Source organism: Labrus bergylta, chromosome 9 (assembly GCF_963930695.1).
Source record: "Labrus bergylta chromosome 9, fLabBer1.1, whole genome shotgun sequence".
NCBI lineage: Eukaryota > Metazoa > Chordata > Actinopteri > Labriformes > Labridae > Labrus > Labrus bergylta.
The window spans coordinates 14,224,842-14,249,019 of record NC_089203.1 but is presented as its reverse complement, the minus strand read 5'-3'; the positions used below and the strand labels follow the sequence as shown (position 1 = coordinate 14,249,019).

The following is a 24,178-nucleotide window of genomic DNA, read 5'->3' as shown; positions in this document are numbered from 1 at the left end:
TGAGAAACTGAAGCTCACAGATCAGCTCAGACACCTTCACATATTAAAAGACTACTGACACACTAATGCTCAGACAAAAACAAAGAAGGGGTCAAAACTATTCTCTTTTTGCATCAGTGATTCATCTCTCTCTTTAACAACATTATCTCCTCGCCCACACTACAATATCCCTTGTATTTTGTAGAGCAGAGAGGGGCCCTCCTCCACTGCCAAGGGGGTTCTCAACTTCGGCAGCAAACAGCACCAGCGGGGTGCTGTGGCCTGTTTGTAATGTCATTGATTCCACCTCTTAGCACCCCCTTTGCTGGGCCCCCGCTGCTGTCTGGAGTTTTAAAAACCTAGTCGTCTGTCTGCTTTATTTCTGTTTCCCTCGCAGTTTTTCGTAACCTTAAAAGTGTAAAAAACTAAATAAAAAATGTTTTCTCATTGACAACTCAACCCTCAACAACTCAACCTGACAAGTCTCCTCCCGTTGTTAGCTCCACTAACGTAAACACTACTAACCAAGCAAATAAAGACGTTAGAGAGGAGCACCCAGCTAGCTCCGTACAGGAAAGCAACAGTGATGATGAAAACTTAATTGGTAAATTGTTTCATCATTATTTGAGATAACGCTTAGATGCTGGTCTTTTGTTTGTGGGTGTGTTGTAGACCGCCGTGTCTACTGGTTATCGTACTGTATGAACGGCAGGCCATTGCTGTCACACTGTTTACAAAGTTTGTTGTCGTGCGTGGGTTGATAATGTGTGGTTTTATTGTATTGTCTGTTTGGCTGTGTGGCTGGATGAGCATCCAACTTCACTGAATGTTAAACTGTAGTTGCCTTCTATCTTTGGTTTCCCGTCCGACTAATTTAGTCTGCTTTACTTGTTTAATCGGTGGAATATGCGCACAGACATATCAGCACTTGTTCTGCTTAAACATCAGCAGGTCTAATGACTGTTAAAAAGCAAGTCTGTAAAATTGAGAGTTTGCTGCCTTTTATAAATTACATCATCAAAAACGTTTGAACAGCTTAATTTAATGATTTTTTTTTTCACTACACCTGGCAGCCAAATTGTTTTTTGTTTTTTTTAACCGATCTACAAATGATTATTGACGCAAACACGACCAACAGCGTATATAGCTATCACTTAACCTATATTTCGTGTATAAACAGAGACTTTTAAGAAACAATATCAACATCTGTCATCTAACTATATCAACCATATTAAACCATATCGTGTTCATCGTCTGGTCCACTCCGTCACACATGCGCAGGAAATGATGAAATCTGCATACGTCAGTGAAAAGGTCTCACACATGCTCACCAACTGTGTTATTCCCTATCATTTATAACTCTACAGATGTGTGTGATTTAAACAATTGGTTGCATGACTTTGAGTCTCAAAAATCTCCATCACCCATGATTTGCTCATAATTCCTTGCACATACAGAATTTTAATAACACAAAACCGTGAAGTCATTTCGTGTCATCACACCTCTTGTGTGTCCTCTTGTGGTTGTTTGACTAATAAACCAGGCAAGCTAAATAGTTGTGCAGTTTTGCATTCATTCTGAGGGGCTATGGCACTGCCGATAAGCATGCCGCTGCTCTCCACCTTAACAGAGTGCAGGTTTCAGCTGCCCCATGAGGCAATGTTGCGCAATCGGCGCATGAGACATTTCCTCCTCGTCAGCACAACTGAGGCGGGTTGAGCCGCGAGCTTCGCTGGAAAAACCCACCACCGCTTCCCAATTCAACATCAACCCATCAAGGAGTGAGCGTAAGTCACTGACACGCGCATATCTGCGTCTGAAAACTCTTTCACAAGTTTTTTTTTTTTTGGGAAGTGTGTAGTAGGCCTCCTCGCTGTCAGGGGAATCCACCCCATGAAGGTGCCTCTGACATCACCACGATCTTTGTCCCCATGCGATTGTTCAGGTCCACTCCCCCATTTGTCCCGCTCCTCTTATTGGACGCATCCTAATGACCTGTGCGCTACCTGGCGACCATCTCCTCAATTTAAAGAGCTTCCACTCATGGGAAGCTCTGCCAGAGGTGTTCAGTGCACACCCTTACTTGTAAATAAGACGTTAAGCTAAAGTAGATGTTGCATTGTGGAATTATATTAACATAAGTTTAAATCAGTCAAAGAACACCATGGAGACAGGTATGAGTATTCTTTGGAGCAGAGAGCTGTTTTTTTTTTTTTTTTTTGTGGGGTTTCTTAGGCTGAAGCTGGTGCATTGTGGAATTTGTTAGAGCTGCCACATGTTTTGTGCAAACTGTTCACTCAGCCTGTGGAGGTAATCCTGCTGTGAAAGCTGTGCTGGAACGTGTTAGAGTTTTGACTGAGCTGTCAGCTGTCAAATGAATCCCTGTAGCTTTGTCTGGCGGCATGTTACCATGCAGGTATCCCAGTGCTGTGTGTGTAACAGGTAATAAGTGAACTGTGAGGTTATTAACTCTACTTCTCTTTATCTGGTTGATAGGAGGTTAGTGTCTGATGTGCTGTACTGCTAATAGCAAAGCCTGTTTTATGGAATATATGTGCCTGTTTTATAACATAGAGTTAAATTCATGGAGGAAAAAAAACGTTTCTTTTGATGAAATGTTTCTGAAGTTCTCATTGTTGCTGTTTTTAAAATGAATGTCAAACCAGCCACATGTTGCCATCATTGCATCATGTCCTGAAGCTTATTGGACTGTTTGGTGGGGCACTTTCAGACCATTAGTTTTTGTTTTATAAAGTTATATAATGAACTATTAGGGGACATTTGTCATGAAGGTACCACACTGTTTTTGTAGTTTATTTATGTTTTTACTGTTTAACCACATTATGCACAAAAAAAAAAATCCCCTTTGGCAAAGCAAGTAAAACCCTGTTTGAGCCACAGAAAAAAAGAAAAACAGGCTCTATTGACAAAAGTTTGCAAAATATCAGAAACTGTGAGCACTGTTGTGGTCTATGTAAACAACATAGTAGCTGTGAATGTGCCACAGATTGTCCTAAGAGTACTGTTATCACATCTGACTAATGGTTAATCTGTGTGCCAACACTTGTTTTTCTCTGTGGTTTGATGTTTGAAACATTTTAGCTCAGTAAAATATTAACATACATTTTGTAAAATGTCACGTTTAAGTGGAAAGAATGTAGCACAAGTTGACTTTTTTTCTCTTTATTTTGAAGGAACATTTCTCAGGGATGCACATTTAATTTTTTTTAAATGTGACAAAAAAAATGAATAATGTATATAAAGTATCCTCCTGAACTACTGGTTAGATGAGGCACTGGCAGGGGGTCCTTGAACTTTGCTGCATCTTCCAGATAAAGATATGATAAGCAAATCCTTACCTGCTTCCAGTTCTGTTTGTACATTAGTGAACTGAGCATTTCCAAACATTCAACACTATCATTTGAATGCATCAATAATGTTTTGTTCATTTAAGACAGTTAATATCAGTATTTCTTCTTGGTAAAGAACCCCCTTTTATAATAAATATTGTAATAATAGTGATATTGATGTCATTTCGGAAGCTCGTGACAACATGACAGAGTTTTGGAAGGAGCACTCAAAGGGCGCCACAGTGGAGGAGATGATGCTCGACTCTCGTGCCAAGGAGCTGACCCAGCACGAGCTGCCTGAGATCCTATCCATGCTGCCCTGCCTGGAAGGATACAGAGTGCTGGAGCTGGGAGCTGGCATTGGGTGAGCATACAGCTGCATTTAGACTGACTGAATGTATGAATGTAGAATTACATCTGTTTCAGAAGTTTCTGTTAAATTCAGGAGCCTGTAGCATACACATTTTCTAATTCAGTTGGTCAAATAATATGAAAAATACTATTGAACAGAACTCAACTGTTGAATTATACCCCCAACTTGTCAACAGTCGCTACACCAGCCACCTGCTGACCAGGGCCGCTCATGTGACAGCTGTGGACTTCATGGACAGCTTCGTGGAGAGGAACAGGCAGGAGAATGGTCACCATAGCAACGCTACATTTATCCAAGCTGACGTCACAAAGATGGACCTCCCCAAAAACAGGTGAGTGGTAAGATTACTAATGCTTGGGCAGAAAATCTCAGCAACTTTAAAAGCTCAATCGGATAAAGCTGTTTGACTTTCATGAAGAATTGTATTATTTTGTGATCACTTCAGAATCACCAAAATGAGTTTCTTATCGCAAAAAAATTGTCTGTTGTTGCAAGAAAAGAAACATTCAAATTTTTCCCTTAAAAATTAGACATACTGCATATTATATTTCAATATATCATGTAATGTTCCTTTCAGCATTGACTTCATCTTTTCCAACTGGCTGTTAATGTACCTGAGTGATGAGGAGCTAGAGTCCTTCATAGAGAAGACCCTGGGCTGGCTGCGGCCTGGTGGCTTTCTTTTCTTCAGAGAGTCTTGCAACCACCGGTCAGGTACAGAGCAAACAATGGAACCTGAACATCTTTATTTCAGTATAATTACTATTGAAGCTTTGATGCAAACGCAATCTGACAGCTGGGACTAATTGAAAGAATAGGATTTGCAGTAAAAATGTAATTCCCTGTATTCAAAATATAAATGGATGGACAGACCAATGGCTGGATGCATGGCTGGAGGATGTTGGATGGAACAATAGATAGATGTATGGTAGATGGAGCATAAAATAGGTATATTCTTTCGGCTACGATTCAGTTTGTCTCTTATACATGAATCGTGTAATTGAATTGGTAATGTTCAGCAACAGTAGTCTGTATCATTGTTGTTACCAAAATGATACAGTTAAGAATTCATATTAACTTTTACTTTTCTGAAAAGGTGACTCTAAAAGAGACTTTAACCCCACCTGCTACCGCACTGACGCCCAATACAGCCATCTGGTATCATCAGTGCAAGTGGAGCAGACAGAGGGGAACCAAAGGTTTGGATATGATATTGTGTTGAAAAAGAAAGTCAAAGCCTACATTGAGGTATGTTAATTAAAATCTCCTAATATGATAAGTAAAACTGTTTGACAACGTTAAGTTTACCCTGTCCATTCACCGCTCCACTCCCTCCTCTCCGTGATGTCCTCATCCGTCCTCCTCCAGATGAAAAACAACCCAAATCAGATCTGCTGGCTACTAGAGAAAGTTCCCCGCTCGTCCGTCACCCAAAACGGGTTCACTACTTTCCAGCAGTTTCTAGACAACCAACAGTATACCAACCGTGGTATCCTGCGCTACGAGAAGATGTTTGGAGCTGGTTATGTCAGCACAGGTGGACCCAGTACCACCAAGGTAGGTTTGAATATGGAAAACACCAAAAGAAATCCTGGAAAGAATCAGTGTGTGCATCTTAGGATAGAATAGAATGGAAGGGCAATTTTTCAAAGTGAAAAGCTCAGCCAACAAACAGGATACTTTTAACAACAACAGGGAATTTCTGTAGTAAAGTCTACCACCTTGGTATTGAAAGATTTATGTCATCTATTGAATACATTGCTTCTTTATTTTCTACAAGCTGATAAAACAGAGAAAAAAAATCCAACAAACCTTGGCAGTTTTTTGCTCCAGTCCCAATATGAGAGTGACGTTTGTTGTTTGAAGTGACCGTTTCGTGGGTTGCCAGGATTTTTTTGTCACACATTTCAGCCATCCAAAAAATGTATTGTAATTACTTTGGTAATCCTTGCTTTTAAAGTTCTTAAGATTCTCTCCAATGATTTAATGAATGACATTCTCATCTGCATAATCTGCATTGCACGTTTATTTAAAATAAGCAGAAGTGTTCTTAACATTAATCCTGCTCAACATCAGCATGTTAACGTTATTATTATTACTACTATTATTATTTTCAAATGTAATATTTATGAACAGAACATAGAACAGAACTGACCTTGATCCAAGCAGCTTTATCTTCACACACTCTTTCACCCGTCTTCCTTCATCCGTCATTGTTTGAATGCTGACCTCTTCGGTTGTAGTTATTATAAACGCAGGGAATCTGACTATCATTATCATTTAATTTGTGGAATCCAAAAGGGATTCCCTAATAAAAGTAAAAAATAAAATAAAAATGTATGTAAAATGTGACAAAGAATCATGATAAGGTGATTACAGCTACATCCTTAAGCTACCGCTAGTATGGAAAAACAGCAGTGACATCGAGTGGTGAAATCTATAACTAAACCGTAAGGTCCATGTATGGAGGCTATAATCCTCCAACTGGATGGCCTGGGTTGGAATCCGACTTGTGGTTCCTTTCTCGCATGTCATTCCTCACTCCCTCTGTCCCTGATTTCCAACTCTGTCCACTGTCATGTCCCTACAATAAAGGCATAAAAAAGCCCCAAAATTCATTGTTAAAAAAAACATTAGGTAAGCTAATTTAACAGTAACCTACTCGGAATGGAATTTTCTCCACTCATGGAAAAGACAGAGCTATATAGGGTTATCTTTGGAGGCATTGATTGGACTAAACAAATAGCTTTTTGTGCTAACAGGAGTTTGTGGACATGCTGAACCTGAAGCCCGGACAGAAGGTCCTTGATGTTGGCTGTGGTATTGGTGGAGGAGACTTCTACATGGCAAAAGTAAGAGACGAGGAATCAGGCAGAGTTTCCAATAATGATGATGCTGAAAATCTATCCTTCGAAAAGGACTTTAATAGCGGCAATGATTATGATTCTTTCAGACCTTTGGCGTGGAAGTGCTTGGCCTGGACCTTTCAGACAACATGGTGGAAATTGCCATGGAGCGAGCAATTGCAGAAAAGCTGCCTTCAGTACGTCCAAATGCTTCCCTGTCCTCTTTGTTTAAACACCACTTATAGAAGTGTGATTAACAGTCTGTTTGATATAAATGAATCAATAATGCTGTATGATATTCCTCAGGTCCAGTTTGAGGTGGCTGACGCCACTAAGAGGGTGTTTGCAGAAGGTTCTTTTGATGTGATCTACAGTAGAGACACAATCCTGCACATCGATGACAAACTGGCACTCTTCAAACGCTTCCATGTGAGCAGTTTCTCATACTTAAATCATTTGTGTCATCACATTGAATTTTAAAGGTTTACTAACATATTCTTTCATTCTGCTTGTTCACTGTGTGCAGTCATGGTTAAAGCCAGGCGGAAAGTTGCTTATCAGCGACTACTGCTGCGGTGAAAAGCCCTGGACACCTGTGTTTGAGGCCTACGTCAAACAGAGAGGCTACATCCTCTATACTCCCGCACAGTATGGCAAGGTAAATATACAATAGAGTTCAGTTATGTAATAGTCTGTGGAAGACTACCCTACCCTATGGGGAGTTCTGCTCTTTGGTCCTCTTAACCAATATGTAACAAGAGGGTGAGCAGCATACTGTACAAACTATTACTGAGTTTCTGCTCCACTGGAGCATAGGTTAAACAGTAAACACCAAATATATGAACTGACTGATATCCATTCATTTAAGTTTTGGTTATCCCAAAATGTTTTTAATTATGTGGCAATAAATCCACTGAGCCACAGTGTTTCCCAATTGAAGAAATGCAAGGATTGGCATTTATGGTGGTTATTACATAGTGTCCCTATCACATAGTTTCCCCTCCAGAGAGTACTGACAAGTTAATTAATTTTACGTTTTTCAAAAACTGCCCCTCTTCTGACTGTCAAGGCAATGGTGTGTTAGCTAGATGCTCTTCAGGCTGTTAAATTGTCCCCATGCTAAAAAAAAAAAAAAAAAAGTGTCATTAACTGAAGATTTTAATTCATAAGAGATAATGAATGAAATATGTTGGGTCAGACTAAAGAGTTGGCCCTACACACAATTACACTTACTGACATAATTGTACTGGTAACACAATAGTCTTACTGCTATCTTTGTTGTTCCATTATTCACCATGCACCTTATTAACTTATCATTTAGTATTTAGCCTACATGCACATAGCTCTGTGTATATATATATATATATATATATATATATATATATATATATATATATTTATTTCTCGTTTACTGCACATAGTTCTGTTTACATCTGTTAGAATTACATGTGGATAAGATACAAAAATTGATACAGATATATATATATGTTGGAAAGGATTACCCAAGTATTCTGTAAACATGAAATTTAAAATAGCAACTTGTGCAATAAATAGAAGAAAAAAAGTCCTCTCCTATACAGAAAGCTCAAATGGTGTAATTGTGTGCTCTGTGGATGTGTTAATACAAACCATCAACAGGTGGTGCTCTTTCTACTACCTCCTTTTTCTTTGTCTTTTCCTGTAGTTCATTGAAGAAGCCGGTTTCAGCAATGTTAGGGCAGAAGACCGAACAGCCCAGTTCATCCAGGTGATAAAGACAGAGCTGCAGAGATCAGAGGCCATTAAGGAGGAATTCATTGAGGTAGGAACACACACTCACATGTTTACAAAAAGAAAATGTGTCAAATTCACAAGGTCAACTTAACTTACACTCTGCATCCATAATGAGCATCCTACTCTCATTACTACATGTATATGGATGCTTATTTTACCTTCATCAAACCACTGCAGGAATTCTCTGAAGAGGACTATCTTGCAATAGTAAACGGATGGAGTGAAAAACTGGGACGTTCCAACAGTGGAGACCAACGATGGGGACTCTTTTATGCAACAAGGGAATGAGTGATTGCACAAAGAATGTAGATGATGATGAAAATAAGTAATGCCTTTTCCTTTTTACTTTGTTGTCTGTGCTTTGGACTGAAGCACTTTATTTCAGTATGAGTTCATAAGCATGTTCATGTGCTGAAGAAGCATTGGAAAAAACACAAGAATTGCAGTATTATTATAGTTATATGATGAAAGAAAGGGCAAAATGTAACACACATACACATATTATGAGCTCAACATTGTTTAATGTATCATTTTATTGTATTTAATTAAATTCATAACCCGCTGTTTAAACATGAAACTGAACATTTTGTCATATCTTGTTTAAATGGAGCAACACTGAATAAAACAATATTGCTTTATTGATTTCTAAAAGGCATTTTGTAAGACCATTAAAGACCTATTTTTGATCTTTTGAGCATTTGTTAAGTATGCTGCAAATTTAGCACAAGTTTTATCATCAGGCAGGAAAAGAAAAAGAAACAAAAGATTAAAAAAATGGACCAATTATCTTTTTTAGTTAGATTTCAGAAACAATCCTTGAACTATTACCAGAGTCAAAAATGTCAAGATCAGTCACAAGAGCAAACTTGTTCATTAAGTTGCTACTGATTAGTTTTCAGCAATAGTTAATGCATTTAACTGCAGCACTGTGTGAAAGAGGCCCCTCACAAACTGTAATAGTCTTCATCACCTCAGGTTATTCAGGTTGTGCAACATGTCGCTCAGAAGCAACGTTTCAAACCTGTGTAATCCACTATGTGATCCGAATGAACCCGATGTTTTTCTTTCAAAATAAAAACTTCGATCTAATTCCGTACATTCAGCATCTCGTTTTTCTTGACCTTCACTATTGGTGACTAATGTTGGCAACCCAAAGAAGAACACTGATTTAGTTCATTGATGTTTATGCTTAATGCTACTTTTACAGTTTAAAAATGAACTATTAACCAGTTTTTCCCATTTGGGGGCTGAGATGGATGAGTATTTAAAAAAGAAAAGTGCTGCTAACTAGTCGTGAAACTACTACAAACAGAAAAATAATCCTTTAATCTAAAACCAAAGGTTGTCATATTTCATAACCCAATATAAACTAGCTAAGATGTTTGTATTTATGATCACATATTGGAGACTGAATGTAACTTTGCAGCAAGAACACGCTTCATCTTAATGAAGTGTAAGAGTCTTCTATTCATAGTAACAGGCCCAAAGCTGGGTTAACCTTCTGAAACATAAAGAACATATGAGACCTATGTTTCAGATTTGACAGCAACTGGTGTTATTTGGTGATTCATTTCTACTGTTTCATCTATCAAAGATATTCTATTTTAGTGTGTATTTTAATTTTATTTTATGGGCCTAGTAAAACTTTTCAAAATAAAATAAAATGTATAATATGAATTAAAATCAAATAATCAAAAGGTCTATCATTCTATAGCCTACATATGGCTTTCTTAATATTTTGATGAAAATGTTCTATTTTAGGAACATGCAATGTCAAATAGAACAAATAAGGTTTAAAGATAAATTATAACCTCTATATACACATAGGCTTAATAACATTTAGATTTTAGAGTATATAAACGTCATTGAGCAATGTAGCAATATAAAGCCTGCAGACAATTGTTGAATACAAATGTAAACAAGGCATCTGATACTGCCACTTAACATGATAATCATTTAAAAATAAATGCTTTTGAGAAAATAGAGGTTCAAAATGGAAACAACTTTCGCACGTCCACTTCACAAGGCAGGTGCGTAGGAGAGCCATGTGTCCCGCACAAGCCTGCGGGAGTTTATCTTTGACAAAATAGAAGTGAAAAACCGCCTCTTACACCAACAGAACATGTAACAGAGCCAGCCACGGTTTATTTCTCTTTAAACAACTTCTGACATCTTCCTCTTTTGGTCTCTCAGTTGACTTCCTCCTACAGTGTGTGACGTTACGCCCATCATTTGTTTTCTGTTTAACGAGCTTGCGTGCAGAAAACATACGCAACACGAGAGGCAAAACACTGTAAGGCAAAACATGGCGAGGTTAAGCGAGCATGGGATTCGTTTGAGTTCGGTACGTATTTGATATTTTTTTACATCACGTATTCTGAATTGCAGCATCTTTTTTAACTACAGGGGAAAGTAATGGAAAGTGAAACAAACTATCTGACCTTTGTTTTGTTGTTTATTCAGATGAGTCCTTCCTTCTTAAACAGCAACTCGACGAGTCATACCTGGCCGTTCAGCGCGGTGGCAGAGTTAATAGGTGGGTGACGTTATGAAAAACTACAATGAGCGGTCCTGCATTATCTACTCGTCCAGCCGCCGTGCGCTCCCCTTAAAGTGACGCTGCACCTGATAGTGGTTTTATTACATGCAGGCTTATCTCTGTCACTCTGAAAAGTGGATTGTACTCAAAAAATATGTGATGTTGAAAGAAAAAGAAAAAAAAAAAAAAAGGACCGAATGTACTTCTTCTTTCAACACCCCCCATCGACTTTAACTCTGCTACGTCATAATGCCTGTCATATTAATTGTTGAGTACTGAAAAGTAGCAGGTTAGTGTTTACTGCTGTAAAACACTGGGCAAGTTTCCTCACAGACTCCAATAAATCATTTGAGTCGCTGAAAGGATTCGTACCTCCACCTGAAAGCGTCGGTTTGTGGGTTGTGAACATTACCTTCCTACACTCTGTGCTCTGTGATTGGTCAGGACGTGCTGAGTGTCTGTTGGCTGATGCCTTTGATCAGTCACAGCATTGGGAGTGTACTATACAGTTGTGCTGAATAAAAGCAGACGCACTCGCTTAAGGGCAAGAAACATTTAGCAGCCTGTTGGAATAGAAACATGTCTCTAACAGGAGTGCCTTTGTATCTCAAAATAGTTATACAGGAAGCCTGACTATCATAGCAAATTCTAACCCTGGATATGGGTTTTGTGTGGGTGTCGGTTAAATATGAAAGGGCCATATCAGCAACGTGTTCAGCCATTCCAAATAGGTAGATTAAAAAACAGATTTTTTTTAGATTAAAAAAATATATATATATATTTTATCATAGACAACACACTGAGAACGGGAAAAGGTTACTTTATACACAATAAATCTTTTTTATTTATTTTAGTTTTTAGTTTTTCTTGCTTTGTTTCTAAATCTTTCAGATATCTTTTATGTGTGCAAACACAACAGTATCACTTCCTTTGTTTTGTCACCATGACCTCATATAGGCTACGTTATATTTGTGACGCTGACGGTCATCCTATTACATGCTTACAGATACATTTACCTAACTTCTTTGACTTTCCCTGCAGTATTTAGCATTATATATAATTAAGGTTTTACAACACTGTAACAGCAGGTGTTGAGAAATTGTCATGGTTTATAAGGACACTTCAACTGCAAGTTCAAAACCAGAAGCATGATCGGACATATAAACAATCAAACAGCAAAGGTTTTACTTTAAGATTGTCTGAGGAAAAAAATATTTATTTGAAGTTTTTTGTATTTATTAGATGCAGATTTTCTCTTGAGTGCTTAAATGTACTTTAGATCTTACTAAGTTTTTGTTATACCATTTGGAGTAAATAACGTCTCTTCCTTCCACACATCACAATATTTGAATGCTCTCTTTCCCTGTTGTAATCCTCTACTCTCTCAACTGCTGCTGTAGACAATGCATCAGATCCTGGTGTGACAGCTAAACAGATCTGGATAGATGTAACTGGAGAATCTACTCACCTCTGTCTAACTTTCACTGACAATGGCAGTGGCATGACCCCCAACAAGCTGCACAAGATGCTCAGGTAACATATACACATGTACACACGAATACGCATGAAGCCTGTATGTGCATGAAAAGCAGCAAAAAATGATAATCTTCTGTCATCTGAAACATTTTCATGCATGTAGTCATACAAATTGATAGCTCTTCATTTCCTTTCCTTTGAAATAAACAAAGATCTTTTAGATAGAATTTAGATTGGGTCAGTCATTGTCTTAGAACACACACAGAGACAGATATTCATTTAAAGAAACATGCATCGACACAATTAAAAGATGTTGTTTGAAGTAAATAAATATATGAAGAAAAGATTCAAAAATTGTAAAAAATAAAAATAAAAATCACATTTTGTCTGACATTTGAGTGTCTTAAAGCCACAATATGTAACTTCTCCTCCTTCAAATAGTACTTTCATTAGTACAATAAGTTTAAACATGTCTTCAGCATGGTCCGATATATAATACTGTAGTATTTAACTTTGGCAGGGAGCTGGGGAGAAGTGTGCACCACTTTACGGCACTAGTTCACACTGTTCTTCAGTTCTTAAAAGAAGCTAGTTGGCTGTTTCTGGACGGTTCAATATAATGGCTGAGGCTAAGAGCCTAAGCTGTATCGTTATGGGTAATGTGATGGTTTAGCAGCTTTACCAGGTGCAGAAAGTCTTACAACCCAAGTTATGTCTCATGTTTGAATACAAATAGATAAATCCATCTTACAGCAAAAAGTATCTTTACTTGTCGATCTTACAGTTAGCTTTATACCTTTGAAACCTTACAAACCTATCTCAACAAGCTTTACCCTCTCCAGAGTTGCTAATTAGCCACAGCCCATAGATATCATGGCAATAGCTGAATACACAAACTCCACATGCAAACAGTTTGCAAACAAGGGTTGAAGCAGAGTCACAAGATCCGGAAATATTACTGTGCCAGTCGCCTTGTCAGTCGTCATGGTTGTTAAGCTTCTCACAACGTCTTTGCCGGCTTTGCACCCTCTGCTTGTAAATGAATGCACGTTCTATAGGAAGGACCAACCAAATTCCTACGTATTGTTACTTTCATTGATTTCTCAAATGATCACAGCCTATTCTACAATGAAAACAAAAATAATTGTTATCAATGAAATACAAACTAAATTTTCTCCCTCACTCTCTCTCCCCTTTGTTTATGTCTGTCCAGCTTTGGTTTTACAGAAAAAGGTTCAGGTAAGGCCAGTCAACAGGCCATCGGCGTGTATGGGAACGGTTTCAAGTCTGGCTCCATGCGTCTGGGACGCGACGCGCTTATCTTCACCAAGAATGGCGGCTGCCAGACTGTGGGAATGTTGTCTCAGACGTACCTGGAAAACATCAAGGCTCAGGCTGTCATCGTCCCCATTGTACCATTCAACCAGCAAACCAATATCCTTGATTAAACCCCAGGAAATAATGACCGTCAGAACCAAGATCAACTTTAGGTCACACATTGATTTACTTAAATGCAAATAGTCAACCTGAGTTAAAGTCTGCAAATGGTAATAAACGTTCAGAAAACAGCCTATACACAGTGACTTGGAATGAAAATCTTTGTCACTTTGAATCCTCTTTTTTTTTTGTCCAAACCTTAACCTGTGACACAGTCTCTGGTGGTGACCGAGGACTCAGAAGCCAGCTTAGCTGCCATCCTCCAAAACTCCATCATCAGCTCCCAGGAGCAGATGCATGCTCACTTTGACTCCATTCCCTCCAAAAAAGGCACCAAGATTTTAATCTGGAACATTCGCAGGTCAGAACAAAATGTTTAATCATGCAGAATTCTGATCAAAGGTTTTACCACTCCTGTATTATTACATCATATGAATTTGACCAGCAGATAGTTAGCTTAGTTTAGCAAAATGAGCAAAATAGCTAGCCTGGCTCTGTCCCAATATTTAAAAGAAATGTGCACTCATTGCAAAAGCTAATTTGTCAACTTTTTTTTGATTTTTTTACACCTCTGTTTTGTTAGGCAAACAACCAAGGTGTAAAGTGATAATAAGCTAGCTGTAAACGTGCTAGTTGGCAGATTTTGTTAGCTAGCTGTTGTTTCAAGTCTTTAAAGTAACTTAACTCTCCCCTGGCTGAAGCTTCATTCTTACAATATCATGAGAGTTTTATTGATTCTCCTAATACTTTGCAGCTCTTTTAAATAAGAACTTTTATTTCATGTTGAGATTTCCTGTAAGCTGAACTAGCACAAAGAAATAATGTTTGTACTGTAAGTGTAATGTACATGTACACAGTGTATGAGCCTGGTGTGTATGCAAACACAGACTCAAACACAGACAGGCAAATATACATTAAGCAGCAACAGAGACATATGATATTTGTTTAAACATGCCTTTAGACAAATCAATGCAAAACTATACATGTTCAAAATTGAGTACTTGTATCATCTTTATATGAAGTGCTAAAAAGTAATTCAAACCCCTTTATCTCAATGTTTTTTGTTAAGGCCTGTAAAGTTTCTGTTCCTGGTAAGAGAAAGGTGAAGACTTTTTTTTGACTTCCTCTTTATGCTGGAGTCAAAAATGGTCTCTTTTAAGAGCTTTATCAAACAACCCATCTGCTGCAATAACCACAGGAAATCAGTCCACGTGTAGAGTTTAAAAAAAAAAATGTTCATCTTTTTTTTCAGATAGTGTGGTAGTATAACAAGCATTAGTCCACTTGTTTGACATCTGCTGCCTTTAATGTTGTCCTGAAGGGCCAAAGATGGAAACCCAGAAATCGACTTTGAGACTGATGAGAATGACTTCCGTTTGCCTGAGATTCAGATCGAGGAGCTGAAAAAGGGTCTGAGGAGCAGTGGGTCCCTGAGAGCCGAACAGAACATCCCAGATATGCACTACAGTCTAAGAGTGAGTGGGATCACTAAAGATACAGAAAACAATAGGATATGATAGGATACACTTCATTGTACCCATGTTGAAATTTGTCTTGGACTCCACTGCTGCACACATTGAGCTGCTTCTGATAAACATACCTTTTGGCTCATGTTTGACAGATTATTAGATTCATTTTTACAGTTGTAAATTAAATGAATTTGCCTCTGTTTGCACAGTATATTAAGTCAGCAAGGTTTTCATTTTATCTCTCTGTTTTTGTCTCAGGCCTACCTCACTATCTTGTACCTGAAGCCGAGGACACAGATAATACTGAGGGGGAAGAAGATTCTGGCTAAACTGGTGTCAAAGAGGCTGATGAACATTGAATATGACGTGTATAAACCCCACTTCAGTGTATCCTTTTACTATGAGTATTTAATGTTATGTGTGTCAATGCGTGTATGAGTGCTTACATTTAGACGCAAGCAGCTCTATCTTTGCTGTGATCTAATAGGCACTGATACCTAGATAACAAATACTTTGGAAGGGAAAATGGAACGATTCATCACAATTACAGGTAATGTTGTTTTGCATAATTATGTTTAGACTCCACAGGTATGGTATCTGCTGAAGATTTTCCAACTACTGTTGTACATTCTTCTTGGATTATTGAATAGTCAACTTTTTCTTTGAGCTTGTGTGAAGAGTTTTAAGATAGTTATATGTAGACTGAAATGAACACTGATGCCTCTTTATGAACTACAAAAGCAGATAAGACCATCAGCATAAGGATTGACTATATCACTACATAGTTATTTTTGATTCCTTAAACCACTCTCATGGGGAAGGTGATTAACGGCATGATGCCAAAACAGCGTCTTTTAACTTTTCCCGACATTAATATTCTCAATGAGTGAAAGTGATAGTGACAGAATTAAATCAGCAAAGAGAGAAGAGATACCACTTTGTCCAAAGGGAGCTCAAACCAAACATATCACAATATAGGGCTCGTGCGTTTTCATTTTCCTTTAGTTCACGTTTCTTTCTATTTCCCCAGTGTTCCAGCTTAATTTGTTACAGTTTGAAAAACTATAAGGAATATTGATGTGACTACTTATACACAATAGAACCCTTTAATATTTTCACAAACCATAAAACGCACATTTTACTTTTTTCTGTTGTACTTAAGGTATCTAGAACTTTTGAACTGTTTCCCTGCTTTTATATGATATAAAGATATATTTGAAAACTAGAGCCATTGTTATCTTTGATGGGAATCTGTCAGAAGGAGAAGGTGAAGGTGATGTTTGGGTTGAACCCAAAAAACAAAGACCACTACGGCATCATGATGTACCACAAGAACCGGCTCATTAAAGCCTACGAGAAAGTGGGCTGCCAACTGAAGGTAGTGAAAGATGCTTTAACTGAATGTAAGTTTTTAATATATGGAAACCTCCCCTTTATTAAATCTTACTTCTACATCTTACAGACTTCAGGTCAAAGGTCAGGAGTCGGGGTCATCGGGGTCATCGAGTGTAACTTTCTCAAACCGGCTCACAACAAGCAAGACTTTGAATACACCAAAGAGTACAGGTGCCTGACACACACAACATTTGTGCCTATAGGAGTTATGGCGTAAAGAGAAAGTACTGCATGGTATTATATTTCAATGGTTATAATCAATGGGCCTCTTTCTCCAAAATGAGCTTTTTCTTCTTCTTCTCTCACAGTTTTCAAGAACATTCTGAAATTCACAGAAGTTTCTTAATCGGTGATTTTTGTTCTTAGCTTAGATGACAATCTCCGAACTTTGGAAAACACTGAGATTTAAGATCCAATTATTGTATTTCACTTTATCTGGAGGGAGTTTTGATCACAGCCCTCTCTAAATGAGTGATATCAACAACGCATGTTTGTACTTTATGTTTTATAATCACTACTGATGCTTCTACATGTCACATAATACATCAGCCTGTTTGTGTTTCACTAACATTAGGAGTCATGTGCTCAGTCATTTTCACGGTTTATTTTGGGTATGCCAGGCATCTCTCTGCTTCCTTTCTGTCCTCTGCAGGACATTAGATCTTATCTAATAAGGAATAACAGACATGATATTCCAATTGATGAGGACATCAATTAAGAAACACAGATGCAAATAATTCAACAGTGTAAGATATGTGGTGAACCTTAGAATCTACTGAACTAACTTAGAAGATATTGATGAATGAGGCCCACTGGCACCAATGACTCATGCATCTCTCCCTGGACTCACCAAATGTGAATGTTTCAGAGAAGGAGAAGTGATCTAAAAACTTCAAAATGATCACAAAGTTTTAAGGTAATACACCTTTTAAACAGAATGTTCTTAAAATACATGCCTAGTATATAATCTCACTTGTGCTGTAGAAGGTATGACACTTTGAAAAGTAGACAGAAATTCAATGTATTGTCCTTTTCCCTTTTTTAAAGACTCACCCTGGGTGCGTTAGGCCTAAAACTCAACGACTACTGGAAAGAGGTGGCAGAGAAGAAGGCCAGAGAGCGAGAGTTTCAGGCTGTCGACAAAGATGAAGACAATGAAGAGCACAGCGACGATAAGTGAGTGTTGATCCTTTCCTATACCTTCAAGGATTTCTTTGTAATGTAGCAATACAATACACAAAGGCCCCTAAAGACACACTCATTATGATTCTCATCATATGTTGGGGGGCAGGAGACAAGACCAAATTCCAAAAGTTAAGAAGACCAAGGTTCATGTTGTCTCTTTGGATAATGATGATCGAGGCAGGTCAGATAGTATCGCTTTCAGTTAAACAGAAAGTAAGAAAAATAGGTGAGTTTTTCCAAAGCTTGAAATACGAGAGTTGAGATGCTGCTCTCTTTGCAGCAGCAGAGAACTTAAAGAGCCTTTAAAAACAACAGAGCTGGTATAATGGGGTGTATCAAGCAAGAAAAATAAAGTAGTCCAATTGAATATTTTTGTTATAAACTGTATTTTTGCTTTAAAAGCACAGTCATGTACACAAATATACTCTTTAAGATAATTTGAAAATAGGTCCAGTAATAATTATTTGTGTTGAATTGACTCTCATGCCCACTTCTGTTGACAGTTCTTATACATGTATATATCTGTGTGCACAGGGCTCCTGTGTGGTTACAGTGTGAAGACTGCCTGAAGTGGCGAAGCGTTCCTACAAGTCATTACAAAGTGGTTCCTGAAAGCTGGAACTGCAGCCAGAACCCAAATCCACGATACAGGTGAGTTTTTTTGTGATTGTTTTTTTTTTTTTTAGGTAGAATTTGCTTGCATATTGCTGTGTTTACGAGAATTCATTCAGACTGTAGAAGCGGCAAGGCGGATCATTGTTGTGGACGAGAGCAGGGCAGTACGATGAGGTCAGGTCAGCACACAATATCAAAGAATCAAAGTGATCATATACAATTATTTATAACCCATAAAGTTACAACAGAATGTTTGATTGATCACTTAAACGAGTGGTAAACCAGGGCAATCTGGACTCCTAACAGCTTCAAATATTGTCCCAGCAACATGTTTCTATATTTCCAAAATGTATAAAAAAGCGATAAATGAAGTGATGACATCATTTTTTGAGGAAATTTAACGTTATGACACAGGTGACACAGAGGAGTCTTCTCAACCCAGAAAAAAGTTATGTTCAGTTTCATTGACTTCTACCTCTCAACCACTAGCAATGTGCACTGTAGAATTATCAGACTTTTAAAACCCAGAGCTATTAGCCGTGTGTATGTGTGTGCGTATTTTGTTGTCTGTAACAGGCAGCACGTCACTCTGAGAGTAGAGTAGAGTGTTAAGCGTGGTGTCTTCTTTGTGTTTCAGAAGCTGCTCCTCTCCAGAGGAAGCAGACGACTGCGAGGAGCAGTTGACACCCAGTTACCAAAAAAACCTCAAGAAACAGTAAATGTCATTTTCTCTTGACCTCTCATACTCTGTCTGGGTGTGCGAGAAAACTTGCACTTCTCTCTTTATGCCTGCATGTCTCTGAGGTTTCATTTGCAATTTCTGGATGGTTTTCTTTTTCTCTGTTTCACAATGTTTCTTTCTCTCTTTTTTTCCAGTGGTTGCACGGTTGCACCAATTTTAAAAGTTGAGAAAAGTCTAGTTTTTGCAGATGATTGTCTGCAGAGAATGACAGAAGAGACAAGAAATGAGTCGGTTCTTTGAAATCATCAAATTAGCTCAGTTAGCTTTGTAATGATTGATTACTAATGAGCTCAGTAACTCCGACTTTATCCTACTAGTAATCACAGTGTAGAATCCCAAGTGACCTAGTTTAATTATTTAATCGAATAAGGACAACAGAAAAAGTTATGAAGGCCTATGTGCTAGCATTTTCATGCTCAAGATAAAGAGAAATAAAAACTTAAAATGAGATTATGTTTCTTTTGCTTTGAAATAATTGTAGAGATAAACAACACCTGTTATCAAAGTAAGTCAGACACATTTTCAGAGTCAAACCTCAATCTGTAAACTCCTTCATCTCTTCTTTTCTTCCTGTAGAGATCTTCCAAAAAGCCGAAAAAGAGAAAAATCATTAGAGGTTTGTTCTTATTTTATAGATAAAGATACCAGCACACTGTTTGCTTTACCTCCTCCTGGTACATCATGTGTCGTTTGAGAATGCTTGGTTGTTTGTGTTACAGGTATGTGGGTTTCAGGACCAAGGTGTGAAATGTCAAATCCTCTCACGCAGTTCATCAGAGCCAAGCCAGCCCACCTTCCAAACCACACACACACAGACTCGCAAGAGAAGAGCAGACAGATGCCACACGGAGGAAATCACACCAGAACCAGATCAGACAAACTCAGATCAGATGACAGATTGCCATACAGAAACTCAGACGCATGGTGGTAATGAGAAAACACAAGGTTCAGTCACAGCTGAGGCCTCAAGCCCAGGACAGAAAGCTGCAGGAGCTGACACAGTCTTTAAGTACCAGAATCAAGCCACACCAGGAGAAAGTCATGACGAAGAGAATGATGAAGAGACGGACACCAACATGGAGGAGACGGAGAGAGACGATCACAACATGAACTTCTTAAGGTGGGGCATGTTGCAAACATATTTAAGATTAATCATTTCCGCTCCCATTGAATGCTCAATGACACAGTGGCCAGAAAACAATTCTTACTGGTTTCTACAACAGAAAGATATGATGCTTGGTAAAAAAAAATTTTTTTTAAATCAATCATGTACTCTAACCACATTCCCAAATGTCAATGTGCCCTAAATCTTATTAAAGGCTCAAATCCTTCACTTTCTCCCAAATCCTGACATCATGAACTGTTGCATAACATTTGCAGTGACCCATTTATCTCCACTGAGGGGCGCCAGTAACTGACAAAGAAAAGATGGCAAGTGATAAGCTTGACAATTAGAGCTGGTAGGAATAATCGGGAATGCCCAGATACTGAAGTTTAGGATTGTCAGCGCTGCATTATCAAACAACAATAATACAACTCTGACAACAAATTCAAGCCTGAAAAATGTTCAATGTTATTTATAACCTGATGATTTTCACACTGTCCTCATCCAAACTGACGAGTTTCTGTTCTGTGCAGCCTCAAAAGGAAACTGGGCTCTTTATTCTCCTATGTGAACAAGAAGCCATGTCCCATGGAGGAGCAACACCCTTCCTCCAAAAATATGGCGGAGGATAGGAATCCTGAGAAACAAGCAACTAAACTAGGGAAGACAAGGCAGGAGAGCAGCAGGCGAGTGGAGAAAAGAGGAAACACGGCACAGCGAGCCCCCACCAGCCTCCCCTGGACCCACTCATTCCCCTCCACCCAGACTGTGATGGTTTCTCCACTCAGTCGAAACGAGTGGTCATGGAGCAGTTCAGAGCCTCCAGAACGGAGTGACAGAGAGGCTAACGTGCAGAAGCTGGTCGTGTTAGAGAAAGAGGCCCAGAGGCTTCGTAGGCTTTTATGTCTGCAAGTCACAAAGATAACTCAAGGCACGATGACGGAGACTGATAGCGGCGCCTGGAATGAAAAAGTAGGGCTGATGACGGCACCTGCATCCAAAGAGAGCAGAGAGATTGGCTGCCAGACGGACGAGGCTGAGGTCAGCAGAGTTGATAGGCAATATTTCAGAAACATTACAAAAAGTCATCTTTTTAATTCTCTCTAAAGCAAAGTGTTTTTACACTCTAAATACATGCTTTGTAAAATTGTCATAGGAATGACTTTGTTCTTAGCTTCAACTTGGCCTCAGGTAAAAGGTTAAATGTTCCCCTGATTACTCTTTCTGCAGAGCAAACTGTGTCTCTGTGCCCTGATGATGTTTGTGTTTATTATTTCCCCCCCAAATGATTGTAATGATTCAATCGGTTTATCGTCTACCAGAGGAGATGGTAAATGTGCTGTAGTATGTAAAGCACAACTTTCCCCTGAATGAGAACATCAGTTACAACTCAGGGTTACATGAAAATAAATACTCTGTAAAAAAAAAAGTCTGTAAATATTATATTATTACTTTTAATATTAGAATCATGTTAATTCACTGCGGGGCTCACCCTGGCACATCAGCTCACACTTTTTCCACATGTAAACAGAGTGAGCTTTGCCAGGATGAAAGCACAAAACCCAGCTCTGCCCCACAGGAGAGGAGCGGCTCATTTACACATCAGATTCAAAATGAGCAAACTGGACAGAGCAAAACAACTTAATTGGCATTTTTGCACTTGAATATCATTTGGCCACTGTACTTTGTGAATTAGACCTTGAGCTAGAGCTGATAGCGGGGGGGAAATTGATGCGCAATATATAGGGAGCTATCATTCCATGTGAATCAGGCTCTCTGTGTACTTTTCTTCTGTCCTCTCTCTACATCAGAGCTCTTCGTCATTCAGCATCCCGGCTCAGGCTCAGGGACTTCAGGGTCTCATGGACCAGGGTGAGAGAGCTGTATGTGGGTCCGAGGAGCAGCCAGAGCAGAACAGATCCGGGACGGAAAAGGCTGAAACTCTGAGCAGTATCAGTGACAGCAAGTCCTATGAAGACAACAGGTTAGTACAAACATGCATGTATGTACACAGGATATGTACACTGTATGCAGCGTTATGAATGTCACTTCTAATTGTATTTGACTCATATTAAAGGCCGTTGTTTTGGAGTGGAAATTGGTTACTCAGTGGTAGCGTTTATATCCACACTTGGTGGGGTGTAGCAGGAAAAATGCATCAAACGTCATGATATATTTATTTGCTGTCTGTAGAGACGAGGAGGTACACATAAGCACATAGCTGAAATGAGTACCAGTCCAGACCATAGTTTGAGACTAGAGTTGAGCACCACAAGTTGCGTTCTTCAGATACAAACATCTGTTTCCTTATACCTTCAGTATGAAGTCTGGTTTCTAAAGACATTTCCTGTTTCTGCTCGAGTACTTTGTGTGCAGGGTCGAAAATGCTTTCATATAAAAGTAAGACCAATCCAAACAATCTCAGTGTGCAAGATGAATCACTTGTATGCTTTTTTTCCTTCTACTTTAAAAAATAAAGTGTATTGTGTCCTTTATTTAGGTGTTTTTGTTCCCATTTTTGCTTTTCTGTGAATAAAATGTGAAATAATCCTCGACAAAGTTTCACCCCAGTGACTGAAATGTTTGATAGCTTTAATTATGCATCTGTTCTCAAATCAGATCTGCACAGGAGAATCTACAAGATATCCGAAACAACGTGGTGGCGCTCCTCACGGCCCTCCTGCCCCAGCTGGACCTGGCTGGCATCAGTCTGGAGACCACCGATGTGGACAACATTCTGCAGCAGATCATAGAAGTCAACTCACTGAAGATATGATCAGTTCTGTTAGAAGGTTTTTGGATTATTAAAACTAACCAAGTTTGATACTTTTAACAATGTTTATCCAGTGGGGTGCACATTGATATCTTGGTTTTGTTGGTTGCGCACACTTTTTGTTAGCTTGTGGCAGTTTTTGGTCTCATCATTTGAAATGTTATGTCATTGGTGGTGCTTTTAAGAAATTGCATTGTGAGCCATGGCTGTTGTGATTTTGTACCGTTTGTTTTGCCTTTTTTTTTTTTAACTAATTACATCAGTTTTACACCTGTGTCAAGATTTGTACACATATCCTTTATAAACATGACTTTTTAAGATTGCATTAAAATACTGAAAACATTAATTGTCAAATGGCTCCTGATTATTTTATTTTTTTTGCTGCAGTACGTCTTTAGTACCACAAGGTGGCAGTGTCCAACACTTGTCCTGTCTATTCCAACTATGTCACGCTTTTTAAATAAGCCAGGCTACAGATAGTTTTCAATGTGTAACTTTTTGATTTATGTTTGGTCGGTACATCATTTACCAGTGTGATAAAACCCTATTTAAACATTGACATCGGTCTTGATGTATCCGTCCCAACAATGAATGTTATGTGATAATAGGCTACAGAAATCCAAACAAGTGATCAAGAAGGCACTAAGTTCAAAAGTATAATTGATAAAAAAAAAGAAATGGTTTAGATCAGGAAAAGTGCTCTGCATGCTAAAGCAGTATCGTGTCTCAAACCTTTGCAACTAAAATGATTAAGAGGTATGATAAAGTAACATTTTAATTGAGTTTAATATTTTTATTTTTTTTCTGACTGTATTGCTACATTGTACATGTTTGTATAACATGTCTGTTTGAGCGTATATTACATTTATACAGTATAATACTCTTTATGCAGCACATCAGTTTCATGCTTTGTATTGAAATTATGTTAAATTGCATTGTTCCAATTAAAATAAATACATTCAAATTCAATATTGTTTCCAACTGATAAATGTATCCACAGGGAATCTGATTTTATCATGGCAGAGCGCGCGCAATCTCCCCAACACACACCACGCGCCCCCACGTGCAACTTCAGCTTCCCATTTCTTGTCCTCTCTCCACCCTTACCTCCTCCTCTCCTT

The 24,178-nt window shown here is 38.5% G+C and overlaps 2 protein-coding genes and 1 long non-coding RNA gene across 6 annotated transcripts; 2 read left to right on the top strand and 1 right to left on the bottom strand.

Annotated features, from left to right (window-relative positions):
* The first annotated feature begins 1,628 nt into the window (after positions 1–1,628).
* pmt (phosphoethanolamine methyltransferase) lies at positions 1,629–9,417 on the top strand. 3 transcript variants are annotated; one of them, XM_065959094.1, is made up of 12 exons: positions 1,629–1,766; positions 3,522–3,693; positions 3,878–4,033; positions 4,280–4,416; positions 4,799–4,950; positions 5,071–5,259; positions 6,465–6,554; positions 6,656–6,745; positions 6,855–6,977; positions 7,075–7,206; positions 8,233–8,349; positions 8,499–9,417. In XM_065959094.1, exons 2-12 carry the CDS (start codon positions 3,533–3,535, stop codon positions 8,607–8,609), a joined length of 1,458 nt encoding a protein of 485 aa, XP_065815166.1. In that variant the 5' UTR covers positions 1,629–1,766; positions 3,522–3,532; the 3' UTR covers positions 8,610–9,417. The 3 variants fall into 3 exon arrangements, with proteins under 3 accessions (XP_065815166.1, XP_065815165.1, XP_065815164.1); XM_065959093.1 differs by lacking the exon at positions 1,629–1,766 and adding an exon at positions 1,996–2,153; XM_065959092.1 differs by lacking the exon at positions 1,629–1,766 and adding an exon at positions 2,367–2,421.
* On the bottom strand, positions 7,223–10,911 carry LOC114920899 (uncharacterized). The gene is made up of 3 exons (XR_003809192.2): positions 10,763–10,911; positions 8,178–10,612; positions 7,223–7,667 (listed from the first exon to the last, which is right to left on the bottom strand). It is a non-coding gene; the product is annotated as an uncharacterized lncRNA (long non-coding RNA).
* zgc:152774 (uncharacterized protein LOC553526 homolog) lies at positions 10,514–23,403 on the top strand. Of its 2 annotated transcripts, XM_065959090.1 has the most exons (17): positions 10,533–10,665; positions 10,785–10,857; positions 12,261–12,393; positions 13,550–13,771; positions 13,988–14,134; positions 15,095–15,248; positions 15,501–15,629; positions 16,501–16,620; positions 16,705–16,808; positions 17,685–17,813; positions 18,357–18,473; positions 19,075–19,152; positions 19,756–19,795; positions 19,899–20,299; positions 20,818–21,325; positions 22,096–22,268; positions 22,904–23,403. In XM_065959090.1, the coding sequence occupies exons 1-17, from the start codon at positions 10,627–10,629 to the stop codon at positions 23,058–23,060; spliced, it is 2,724 nt and encodes a 907-aa protein (XP_065815162.1). In that variant the 5' UTR covers positions 10,533–10,626; the 3' UTR covers positions 23,061–23,403. The 2 variants fall into 2 exon arrangements, with proteins under 2 accessions (XP_065815163.1, XP_065815162.1); XM_065959091.1 differs by lacking the exons at positions 19,899–20,299; positions 20,818–21,325 and having other exon boundaries at positions 10,514–10,665.
* Positions 23,404–24,178: the final 775 nt, after the last annotated feature.

Coding starts and splice junctions, on each gene's coding strand:
- pmt (XM_065959092.1), top strand. CDS start 2,382: ATGTTACCATGCAGGTATCCCAGTGCTGTGTGTGTAACAG. Junction 4,951..5,070: donor AAGTCAAAGCCTACATTGAG/GTATGTTAATTA, acceptor GTCCTCCTCCAG/ATGAAAAACAACCCAAATCA. Junction 6,978..7,074: donor CACTCTTCAAACGCTTCCAT/GTGAGCAGTTTC, acceptor CACTGTGTGCAG/TCATGGTTAAAGCCAGGCGG.
- zgc:152774 (XM_065959090.1), top strand. CDS start 10,627: ATGGCGAGGTTAAGCGAGCATGGGATTCGTTTGAGTTCG. Junction 16,621..16,704: donor AAGTGGGCTGCCAACTGAAG/GTAGTGAAAGAT, acceptor TACATCTTACAG/ACTTCAGGTCAAAGGTCAGG. Junction 17,814..18,356: donor GAAGAGCACAGCGACGATAA/GTGAGTGTTGAT, acceptor CTGTGTGCACAG/GGCTCCTGTGTGGTTACAGT.